Here is a 12,949-nt window from a genome sequence, read left to right as displayed (position 1 = left end):
CAAGTTACCCGTGACCTCCACTGTCATTAAATACAATGGAATTTTTTTAGACTTTACTTCCCTTGACTCTATATTTCAACTGCCAATTGCCATGTTTTATCAACTGCCTCAGGTTTGACTGCTTTTGTGCATTAAGAAGTATAAAAGTAATCTATTAATTTTGTCAGATCAATCTAAATATATAATTATTAACTGATGAATGCATGTCAATTCAATCACCTTAAAATTTCATCTAACACTAAATTTAATACCTATTTAAAATAAACTAAAAAGATTATACATTCATATAAAAATAAATAAAATAAAATAAAAATAAAATTTGAATTGTCTACTTTGGATATAAGGGGAAAAAAACCCATCCCAATTCCCCAAAACTTGACAAAGTGTAGTAATATTTAACAATTACCTTTAGAAAATCCTAGTTTTTGGGTGACTGTTCTTGCAATTTTAGATGTGGTTGCATCACTATAAAGATATACTTCATCCATACTATGCCAATCCACATGATTTCGACTCAATTTGAAACTATAAATAGCTGTTACAAAAAGGAAAAAATTAACTTGAAGGTCTGAAGACAAACTTCATTTGTATGAAAAATTATAATGCTCAGACATTTGAATCATTATTATCTAAAAACTCATAAATATATTCAGTTCAACAGAAAAACTACTCTGTTTAAAAAAATTTAAGTCAAGAAAGTAATAGATAAGGACTTTATAAAGGATTAATAATGCCATAGGGAAATGATAACTTGTAAAAACAACAGAGTGACTGGTGAAACTACCATGATTTTAGCCTCTCATATGTACTTAATAACAGCTGTTTTGATTATTTAAAAACTGTGCTCCCAGGTGATATGACTCTTAGGTCTAAGGAATACATACCTATTTGAAAGTCCTCAATAACTGACACTGAAATATTAACTTTCAATTTTTCTGTTGATTTTACTAAAGGTATCAAAAGATCTGTAAAAATATCACTTGGTACAAGACAGAACAAGATACTCAGAAGAGAATAATCTATTAGAATATAGGGTAATTTTGGAATGTACACTAAAGCCAATTATCACTGGATATTGCTCATCACAGAAGAAACCCAAAGTCGTAAACCCATAGATGTTTAGTGAAAAATTAAAGAAATGTTCATCCATTGATGTTCATCATTATGGTTATTTCATTTCTATAACAGGATTATGCTTGGTAAAAATTAGGTCTTAAGGAAAGAAATCCAAACCTATTATGTGTCAGGACTTTATAAGCTCTGTGAGGCAGGGAATGTATCTCGATCACTTTTGTATCCCTAGCACAAAATACATAGTGCCTAGAACCTGTTATGAATTCAGTAATATTTGTGGAAGCAATAAATTGAGAAAACAGACTGAGTTGTGCTATGCTGTCAGGCTGACCTCTCACCTTGGTCTGGGTGTGCGCCATCACGCCTGGCTCATACTTTCATATTCTTATATTCTGAAGGCCTTAAACTTTTCCTCTCTATCTCTTGACACACAGACAAGAAAAATTTGAATTTTCATCTTCCAAGAAAATGGCTTCCACTTTATATCTAGTTTATCTATTAAAACTCCATTTAAGGGCTGGGGATGTGGCTCAAGTGGTAGCGTGCTCGCCTGGCATGCGTGCAGCCTGGGTACGATCCTCAGCACCACATACCAACAAAGATGTTGTGTCCGCCGAAAACTAAAAAAAATAAATATTAAAAAAATTCTCTCTCTCTTAAAAAAAAGAAAAAACCACTCCATTTAAGGCAAAATATTAGCCCCCATTACATATACAAAGATAAAGAGGTACAAAGAGATTAAATTACCTGCCACAAAGCTAATTACTGGCAGAGTCTAATTCTTCTGATTTGAAGAGGAGCTGAAAATAACCTTAAACTAAATATAAAAAATGATACAGCCCTGGTCAAGATCTAAGGTCAAAAGACATTTTAAAGAAAACCTACTTCCTATTAGAATATACAATACACTATAAGAAAATGTAGATATGCTACAAATGTAATTTCAAAAGTTAATGAAAAAAATAAAAACCAACTTATATTTTACTTACCTGACAGGATATATTACTGACACTAAACCAAGATCAAGATTCAATTAACCCAATAAATAATATCTTCAGTTCCAAAGAAAACAATGTACAAGTTCAGCTTTTTAAGTAGAAGAACTCTTCATAAATCAAAAAATTTGTGCAGGGTTTTAACAATTGTTTGTAAACCAAAGTTTTGTTAAAAAAGTTTTCAGCAACACATGCTTAAAATATTGAAACTATAAGATTGAACTATTTAGAGAACAGTGTTATGTCAGCAAAATTTTGTTCGTCCTTAAAATCAGCTACATATTGTATTAAAGTAAAACATCTTAATACTGGTGCACATTTCATTACTGGGCCATACATAGTTTACAAATGTTTATAAACATGTATAATAAAGAAAGTAACATTAAGCAAAATAGCATAATGCACACATTTAAAAGAAAACTAAAATTTCTATACTTTAAACACAACGGAATGCTATAAGCTGGGAATACAACTACACAGAGAAATAAAACTACAATTACTGTACCTTGGGAACGCTTTCTTTTAAGACCTGCCGCATCTGTACTCTCCTTATATCCTCTCCATTTGAACAGAGAAGGGAGGGAGAAGGGAGGGAGGTGGTGGACAACTAAGAAAGCAAAAACACTGAGCTTCAAAGTAAATTTAAATGAGTTTTGTCCTTTGGCCTTTTTGATCTAGAATTAACTTTAAAAAAGAGTTGTATTTGACAAACATTATTCTAAATGTTTTATTTATATACTTTTTAGTTAAAATTCAGTAAAGCAAAAATTAGTTTAATGTTTATCAAATATATGCTCTACTTTCACTAAAAAAACAAAGGCAAATGATAGCTAAATTTATTAGTTACAGTTATGTGATTATCATTTATTGTCTTTGCATAAATAGAATAAAAAATAGAACATGGTATTTTTGAATGTTGAAGAGATTTATAAACTCCATCTTTATACTAAGGTTATTTACTCTCACCAAATTGGTGACTCTGAAACAGCCAACAACTGTACAAATTGAGAATGCAGTGAATAACATTTTAACCTCTAACACAGCTTGTCTAAGAAGACAGCACAGTATACATTTCATTTGATGCTTTCTAGCACTGAAGTGCAGTGGCCCGAGGTCCCCTTCAGAAACAAATGTCTTTTCATAACTCCGTTTAAGTTGTTAAAAGACTTTTAAAAAATGAATATTTTAAACAGAAAACCAAATCAGAAACACTTTTAACTATCCCTTTTGGAAAGATTTATTAGTGTTTAGGAATAAAAAGAATATCATTAGTAAAAATGTATGCTGTGACATCTTGAAAGCATTTAACAGACAACATAGAGGAAAGCAAGGCACAGACTTGATATTTGGTAAATCAGTAGATAACCTTAAAGTCAACATGGTCCCTGCCAAACTTTGCTAGCTGTATATATTCATAGATTTATGTTTAAAGTATGCAATTATTAAAATCTATCTGGAATTGAATTTTACACATCAGTTATTTGCGGTTCAGTTGAATAAATAATAATATTTTTGATTTAGTTAAAATTTATGTTCTAATTTTCATGCTCACTCCCTTTTTACATTAATTTGACATTCAAAGGTTAAATACTTCTCAAATAAAAAATTCTTATTATATAATATCAGAATATAACAAATCTGTTGTATATACAGATGTCGTATTATACAAAGATTTGTGCAATAAAGGTATTTTTGGAAATGTTTATGAGGCATTAATAACTATACCTATATACTTAATAACTATATCTCTAGGTAATTATATGGCTATAAGCACTGCAGACTAGGGCTAAAAGCTGGGTTTCTACGACAGGATTATAAAAAGATTTCAATGTTACAGAGGTAGAATATGACAACTGAAGCAATTTTCATCCCTGAAATGTTTCTTCTTTCATGTGCCTTCTGGTCAGTTATTCAGGAACAGATGTACCACTTAGCCATGAAACAGTTTTAAATTAGGAAATGAAGCTAACACACCAAAGTGGACCAAACTGACATAAACTCAAGAATTTATTATACAGAGAAAGAAAAATTAGATTTTATAAATCTAGTAGTAAAACTAACATGAACCAAATACCATCTTATAAAGGTTTTCTTCTCTAAAAGAATCGTAACTTAAAATAAAAGAATAACAACCCAATATACCGAGAAAGAGAGGAAAAAAGTTTTTTACCCTCAAAATAGAAAAACATTGAAAACATTTCCACAAATTAAATAGATATGGTTTACCTTCCAAATTTGTTTTCATTTGAACATCATTTATTTTATTTGTCAAATATTTTGTAGCAAAGAGCTTAATTTTTTTCAACCCAAAGCACAGTATTACAGGTATTACCCTAAGTATAGTAGAAGAAAAAAAAGTTTCACTATCAATCCACACAAGGATAGAAAGTACTAATTAACTTGTTTTTCATTTAAAATGAATTTTTAGGGTTAGGGGTGTGGCTTAGTGGTTGAGCACTTTCCTAGAATGTGTGAGGCCCTGGGTGCAAACCCCAGCAATGAGATACATAAATACATACATACATGTTTTAGTTAGTAAATCTTATTAGCAAACATGCATGAACTAAAACTACAAGTGAAAATGTCAATTTATTAAATGGTAATATTAAAAAAATAGTCTTTCAAATATTAGTCTTATACAGCAATGAAAAAGATTTAAAACACTACTGATATTTCCTTACTAATTCACCTCTCAAAGAAATTTTCATATAATTCTGAAAGCAGTAAGAATATCCAAAGGGGGTTGGCTGATGACATATTAATCCTTCCAATAGAAAAACTCAAGAACCTTTCCCTGTATAAAAGTGGGAAACTTGGAAAACTGCAGTCTCTGGAAGGCAGCCTGTGCTTCTCAAATCTGCTAATGATAATGAGAAAACTCCCAGCAATCTTTCTTGGATATCAGAGAAATTAAGTTAGATAAATTTATAAAAAAATAACTAAATGCTAGAAGATAGAAATCTTAATCACCCAAGTAAGAAAAGGAAAGCTGGTTAGAAGGTTACTACACTCCCCATCTTTTAAACTGACTCCTGAAATGCTATTTTCATACTATGGGATATCCTTATCTTAGCAAGTGATGGGAATATACACTTTGCCTTCCAAAATGCAAGCTGTTGTAACATCAGAGAGCTGCCAGCATCTGTATGGTCACAGCATTTCAAATTAGCTTGCATTTCAAATTAGCATTAACTGTAAAAACCCTAACTTTTACTTTAAACTTATCTGTGACTTTACTGTGACTCTTTACAGACAGCATCTAGCCAGGTGTTGCATTCTCATCAAATCTGACAACCTCTGACTTTTAACTGGAGTATCAGTTCACATTTATTATAGTTACAGATGTGGTAAATTCAGGCCAACTATTTTTTCCCTTGTCTCACCTGTTGTTTCTCTGTTTCTTTTTCCCTGTTTTTGGGCTAAGAGTTATAGTATTTTGTTTTAATTCCTCTACTGGCCTTAAAAACAATTCATTTTGGAATAATTTTGGACTTAATAGAAAGTAGGAAAAACAGTACAGGGAGTTACCTACCATATTTCCTTTACCCAGCTTCCACTTATGTTAGCACTGTGTATAATTAAAGTATAATTATCAAAACTAAGAAATTAACTGGTATAATACTATCAACTAATATATAGTCTTTGTACAGATTTCTCTATTTTTCTACAATGTCTTTTTCTATTCTAGGACCTAATCTAGTATACTATATGGCATTTTATTGACATGTCTTCTCTTACCTGTGACAAATTTCTCAATCTTTCCTTGTCTTTTATGACTCTGAAGACTATTGGTTAGTTATTTTCTGGAATGGCCCTCAATCTGAGTTTATCAGATGTTTTCTCACTATGGAATTGAGATTATGCATTTTTTGGTCAGAGTGGTGTACAACACTAACCCATGTAGTTCAACTTATTTTTTTCTTTTAAAATTATTGCATGTGCTTGAATGAACTGTAAATGAGTAAAAGAGTAATCATTACTAGATTTTACCAAATTCCTTATTTGAAGGTGATTTCTACACCTTATTTCAAGTGAAACTATGAACCATCATTTGTTAGGCTATAGATGTTTCCTAGGCTATGAGGTAAAGAGAATCAATTTTCATTTTAATTTTCAGAGAGAATCAAATTTATTTTACTTTGGATATTAGGGATTGAACCCAGGAGTACTTTACCACTGGGTTACAACTCCAGTCCTTTTGTGTTCTTAAATGTTGACACTGGAGTTGCTAAGATTCCAATTAGGTTGCTGAGGCTAGCCTTGAACTTGTGATCCTCCTTGTGCTTCAACCTTCGAGTCACTTGGATTATAGGTATGCACCACTGTGCCTGGCTAAGAACTAAGTTTAGATTCCAGTATTTAAATTACAAAAAGTAATTAATGTTTTGTAGGTTATTTTTATTGGGATGGTAGAAAGAGTTATATCAAACTTTCATCAATATCTTTAATTCCATGCTTATGTTGAGACTAATAGGGATATTAATAAGGAGAAAATATTCAACACATCCAATTCATTTGTGACAACAGCTATCCCAACCAGCTAAGGCCAGGAAAAAGGGAGTTATTTTATTTTAATGTCTCTGAAGGCAAGAATTTTGTTTAGTTTTTTTGAAATTCCTTAGAGCACTTAGTAAGAGTCCCTGAATATAGTATTCTTAAATGTTTTCATTAAATGGGATTTTCCAGAAAGCCTTATTTTAATTACTCCACTGCACTGTAATCACTGACTCTAGTTATTCCAAACCTCTTTTCAGAATATTTAATATTCATTGTCTACTGTGTTATCTTGTACTTACTTTGTAACTATCCTCACATGTTGTCACTCTCTTCTCTAAAATATTGAAAATTCCTTGAGGGCAAAAAACCTTGTTTATTCTTTCACAAAGGTGCCTACCACAATACTATTAACTTAAGAAAGCATTCAAAATCTCTTGACAACATGCAGAGTCAAGGCTTTATATGCAAGACAATTAAGGTGAGAAGTTCATTTCCTCCACTGACTAATAAAACATAAAAATTTAAAAGCTTAGAAGTAAAAGCAAAATAATTAAAAGATCATATTTTTTAATCTTTGTAGACAGGATTAAGTTTGAGTTATTTTCCCAATTATGGTAGCTTTTCGGGGGGCTATATTCTTTCCTTAAGACCAGCGATAATTTTCAAATGTACTACAAAATTTCCTATAATCTTCAAAGTCAATGTCACATTTTAATATATAAATGTATGTTTAATATAATACTGAATAACAAAATGATGGAAAATTATGAGTGTTATATTTATTCTGAATTGAATTTGTAATCTGTAGTAACAAAGCATGCTGAATCTTTACCTTTGTGTCATGGCATATTTTAAAAAAATAAAATTTTCTTCTAATGAACCTCAAAGAATCATTATTTTTGATAGACTATAATGTAAAAATGCTTTTATCAGTTTAACCATATTGCTATTACTAATTAGAATTTTACTACTCAATGTATATTTTTAAAGATAACAAAAAAACCCACAATACTATAATATCCTAGGATTGATACATCAAAGACATACACTAAAAAACCTATTTACACAAATAAACCATGTTCTCCTATCAGACTTCTTTTAATTGGGGCACTTTTGAGGAAAACTGAAGAATCTTGCTACATTTAACATCTAAGCAGGGAGAAGAGTAAATGGATATAAGAAAGTTTAATTTGAATTGAAAAAAGATTCCAAATAGATAAGACCAGGGATCTACAAGTGAAACAGAGCTGATGATTAACCTCCACAGGATGACAAAGCAAATGGAAAAAAAAAATGTTTTCAACACGGTATGAGAAAGGAGAACATTGTACTAATATTTTACAGACTTATCCTTTTCCTCCTCCAACCTCTTAGACTTGTTTAATGCACGAGTATTAAGGTGAATTAACATTTTTGAGGTAGAAGACTTAAGAACACATGGGAAAAAATTTCTAAAACTCATAATTCACTAAAGGCAAGGAAACTATTTTATGATAAAATGGGTCCGTCTTTGAGATATTATAAAGTAGGTCTGAGATTTTTCTGGTAGTAGTGATGGAAGGTTATAAAATATTCTAGTTACTAACATAAAACCAGAAGTATACAAAAGTTATTTGTATAAATATTTTTCTTAGAACAAGAATAAAATATTATTTCTATAGCAGTTTGTAGGAATATAGCTATGGTTCTTATACTGAACTTGCTTTGTAATATTGATATATAAAACCTTCATGTTGAATTTTACAGTGAAATAAGGACATATTTGATTCTATAGATAAGAAAATGAGAAAATAAATTTCAAATTCCTAGAATATGATATCTGCACATAACAGAACTATTATACAAATTTGGTAGATTTATTAAGAAGTCACAACTTTTCTCAGTTATACAAACTTTTATACCAAGTAGATACAAAAGATATTTTAATTTGATATAAGCTAAACTGTATAATTTACATGCTCATGGTCTGTGTGTGTGTGTGTGTGTGTGTGTGTGTGTATATATATATATATATATATATATTCAGAAAAAGATAAAAGAATAAAGAGAAGAAAAGAGAAAAAGAGAACTTACTAATAGAAAAAAATTTTCGGCTAATATAAAGCTTATTGTTTTGCCATTACTTGTTATATGAACAATTATTTCCAACCATGTAATTTGTTTTTTCAAGCTGTAGTCTGTGAATTACCTGATCAATATTGAGTTTTTCTGCATTAGAAATGTTTTAGGAGGAAGAAAAGAAATCTCTCACTTTGTATTTTTTTTCCCTCAATTCACTAGGTTCAGTAGGGCTTGCCAAGAAACCTTCCAAATAGAGGCAAGCATGGATGAAGAAACTCTTTAAGGTAAAAATTTAGAGATAGCTATACATTCTAATCTACCTGTACATTTATACTCACCAGAATAGTTGATCCCACTGCCTGCAGTAAATGGAACAATAGAAGTATTTTTAACTTTACCATGCATTTAAAGTTTACTCAAGATTCAGACACATAATGAAAACACAGCAATCTTTGCTACTATTATATTTTTAACTATTGCAAACATATCCAAATACCGAATAAGGAAATATAAGGGGCAGACTATTTCGAATTAGCAATTGATATGTTCTCATTGGAGAGACAGTTAAGAATACACAAAAGCAGTTACAGGTTTTTAAACTTTAGGAAAAGAACCAACATTAACAAAACTGCTTCTTTGATATAATAAGGAATTTTTCTACTAAGTTCAAGGTTTTTTTGATAACTAAAAAACTGCCAAAAAAGACTAATTTAGGGAGTACAATATATACATATATTTGCAATACATGGTGTTAGTATCATGCAGTGAAACATACATATTTAGTAAAATAAATATTGAGACAGCTCTGAAATTTATAGCAGTTTTTAATTTTAGAATAGTTATCAAATATTTTTAGGGCTGGGGATTGTAGCTCAGTGGTACACTGCTTGCTTACTATGTTGAGTCTCTAGGTTGGCTCCCCATAACCACAAAAAATAAACAAACAAAATTTTATAAATTTTAATCCTCCTGAATTACTACTATCGAATTTATGAGCTACTCTTAAATTTTATCAATAATTTACTCAATTTACAGAATGTATTAAATATATTAACTGGTCTTACCATCTTTTCCATCTAAGGATTTTGATACTTCAAGATCAAAATTTTCCTGCATCTGCTGACCCCTAAAACATCTGAGATGTTCTTGCTCAATTAAATTACTTTCTTCTTCTTCTAGAGGCTGCCAAGTACCATCAATAAACCACTGTCCACGCATTACTGGTATTTTATCAGCCTCTGAAAAGAAAAATGATAAAATTATGCATTGTAGAATTAAACCACTTAAAATGAGACACAATAATTACAATCTTACCTATTGTTGCTACTGTCACAAAACCAGACTTTCATGACCCAGTATAATCATTTAAAGTTTTAAAATCCAGATTTCAAGCCAGGGTATATCAGCATAAATTTTACTTCAATATTACACATAAAGATTACTTTAGCAGTAGACAGACAGATAAGCAACTATTTATATAACTGAGGACTTGAGTAACCATAATAAGGAGACTAAAGGGTTAAGAAGTTTCATACAAGGCTTTACTGAGAATTCCAAATATATCGAATATATTGAGATTAAAATCCCAGAACTAGTATTTGGAAATAGTGTGTATGACATACTTTTTAGGGATCCCTTGATAGTTATGGGATCCCAGTTAGCACACAGGGGATAAATGAAACTTCTAATTTTAATAAATTGCTCATCAATTTTAGAAAAAAAAAATCAAGAACATTTTCTTGAATAACTTTTCTCCAATTAAACACTGTTTCCAAAAGCCTAACTTTTATTTCTGCTGTTAGTTAAGCTATCTTTCTTGAATCCTTAAAGTTTTAAAATAAAGCAAAAATAAATCAGAATAAAAATGACAAAACTCTAAGAGTAAAAAGCAAAATGAAAAAAACTATGTAGGGAGCTGGTGATTTAACCATATAAAGAGAAATAATTTCAACTTAACTTAAATGTAAACATATATATTAGGAAATATCTTAAGGACATAAAGAACAACATATATTATCTTAAACTCTCTGCACTAATCACACTTTTAACAAGAAAATTGGTACTGCTCATTTTCAACCATAGGTTAAGGTGAATGTATTGATCTATTAAAATCATTAGGAAACTAGAATTTTAACACAAGAGATACAAATATAAAAATCAAAGAAAACCCTTGTAATCATAATTATAAATATCAGCATGAACTAAGAATGCATTTTTTTAAAAAAGTTCAAGCTAGAGAAGTCTAGAAACAAAGACTGAATATGTGAGCACCCCCCTAATATAAAGATCTCCAAATATTTCTCACAAGAATCCAAGTCTCCTTTATAAAATAGCTAATTCTAGGTTTGGAACAGGAAATGAACAAGGTGATTTTGAAACATCTGGCCCCACTAGATTTGAACTATGATGTTAAAATTTTCTTATGTTTTTCTGTTGCTTCCTGCATTCTCCAATATTCTGCTATAGTAATTCTGCTATGTGGTGGTGTTTGCTAATATTTAGTGCATACAAAAAACATTGTAACTTCATTGTAAATTATGACTTTTAATATTATAAGTGTACTCTGTCAGGTTTTTTTTTTTAAACCTAGATTCTACTTTATTTATCAACCCCTGATTTCTTATTATTTCCATTTGCCTGTGATACACTTTATTTATCTTTTGTGTACTGGGGATTAAACCCAGGGGCACTCAACCAATGAACTATACCCTCAGTCCTTTTTATTTTTTATTTTGAGACAGGATCTCACTAAGTTGCTGCGGTAGGCCTTGGAACTTGGGATCCTCCTGCCTCAGCCTCCCGAGTCACTGGGATTATAGGCATACATCTCTATACTTGGCTACATCCTTTTAAATCTTTTTTTTTTTAATCACATTTTTAGACATGTCTCTTGTTTATAACATCCAACTGGGTTTTGCTTTATGATGTCATTTGAAAATATTTTTCTTTTGAATAAGTCCATTAATGTTTATATGGCTATGTAATGTTGATATAGCTATATTATATTTGAACAACTCTTATTCTTTTATAATTGCCAAATTTATCATTCATACTTTTTTTAAAAAATATTTTTTAGTTGTCAATGGACTTGTATTTTTTTATATGCAGTGCTGAGAATCAAACCCAGTGCCTCACACATGCTAGGCAAGCGCTCTACCACTGAGCCACCACCCCAGCCCCTCTTTTTTTCTCTATATGGTATTTTTGTGGTTTTGTACTTTCTTTTGGTTAAAGAAAGATCTGCATTTTTGTTCTAGTGTATACTTTGTGTGTGTCAAATCTCCTTTTTGCTTACTTAACCTTTTATTATTTGGTCTGTCCATTTATATGATAATATGACTCCAACTTACTCTGTATACAATAGAGAATTATATTATTCTATTTTATTTTCCCTTTGTAAGAACATATAATAATTACACTCACGTCCCCACCACTGTTTCAGTCTTGGATTTATATTTAAGTATGTTAAATTTTTACTAAGTAGTCTCTAAACTCTTACATATTCAAACTGCACTTGCCTGCACTTTAGAGTTGTAAAAAATGCTGTTCTACTGTAGCTTTCTTTTGAATATTGTTCTTAAGGAATCAGATTTTCTAATTTTCCTTTATTTCTCTAATTTTCCTTTACTAGTAGTGAGATACTTTTTCTCCTTGCATCATGATTTAATTAGTTCTGTTCTACTGACTTTTATTCTTCAGGGACTAATTAAATCATAACCCAACGAAATTTTAAGTGTTTGGGTCTTCTTTTGCCTGTATCTGTAGTTTAACTACTCTCTCTATAAAGTTTTCTTTCTTGCTTGCTTGCTTTATTTATTTATTTACTTCTTTCTGTATCTCATTTCATTCTTTTAGCTGTTTTCCTTCTTTTCATCAATGGTCTCAATTAGATTTTTTTTTTTTTGTGGTGCTGGAGATTGAACTAGGGCCTTGTGTATGCAAGGCAAGCACTCTATCAACTGAGCTACATCCCCAGTCCTCCAATTAAATTTTTATTTTAATTTAATCTTCCCTGGATATAATGTGGCTTTACTTTTGAGGGGGGGGGGGTGCCTGTGGGGGATTGAACTCAGGGCCTTGCACCTGACCTGCTAGGCAAGTGCTCCAGCACTCAGCTAAATCCCTATGCCCAGCTTTGCCTTCTTCTTCAATTTCTTTTAAATTTAATCAAACATGTCACAGTTCTTCCTTTTTTTGTAGTCTCTTAGATTTTCAATTTTTGCTTCTAAGTGGTATTTTGTTTTGAGTATAAGTTAGTATAAGTTAGCTTGAGAATATTTTGTTAGGTTGGAACACTGACATATAGTTCCTTTTGTTTTGTG

At 30.7% G+C, this 12,949-nt stretch overlaps 1 protein-coding gene across 7 annotated transcripts in view; it reads right to left on the bottom strand.

Moving 5' to 3' along the window:
• Positions 1–12,949, bottom strand: part of Ddhd1 (DDHD domain containing 1) — a 76,234-nt gene that overhangs the window by 38,174 nt on the left and 25,111 nt on the right. For 2 of the 7 annotated variants that reach the window (XM_026411038.2, XM_077799499.1), the window contains exons 2-5: positions 9,692–9,865; positions 8,966–8,986; positions 2,575–2,676; positions 407–535 (exon numbers count right to left, since the gene is read on the bottom strand). In XM_026411038.2, coding sequence (XP_026266823.2) covers positions 407–535; positions 2,575–2,676; positions 8,966–8,986; positions 9,692–9,865 — 426 coding nt within the window. The remainder of the gene's footprint in view (positions 1–406; positions 536–2,574; positions 2,677–8,965; positions 8,987–9,691; positions 9,866–12,949) is intronic. The other 5 variants (XM_026411033.2, XM_077799500.1, XM_026411034.2 and 2 more) reach the window with 3 other exon arrangements.

Source organism: Urocitellus parryii, chromosome 6, assembly GCF_045843805.1.
Source record: "Urocitellus parryii isolate mUroPar1 chromosome 6, mUroPar1.hap1, whole genome shotgun sequence".
NCBI classification, from domain to species: domain Eukaryota; kingdom Metazoa; phylum Chordata; class Mammalia; order Rodentia; family Sciuridae; genus Urocitellus; species Urocitellus parryii.
This window is presented reverse-complemented; position numbering and strand designations above follow the sequence as displayed.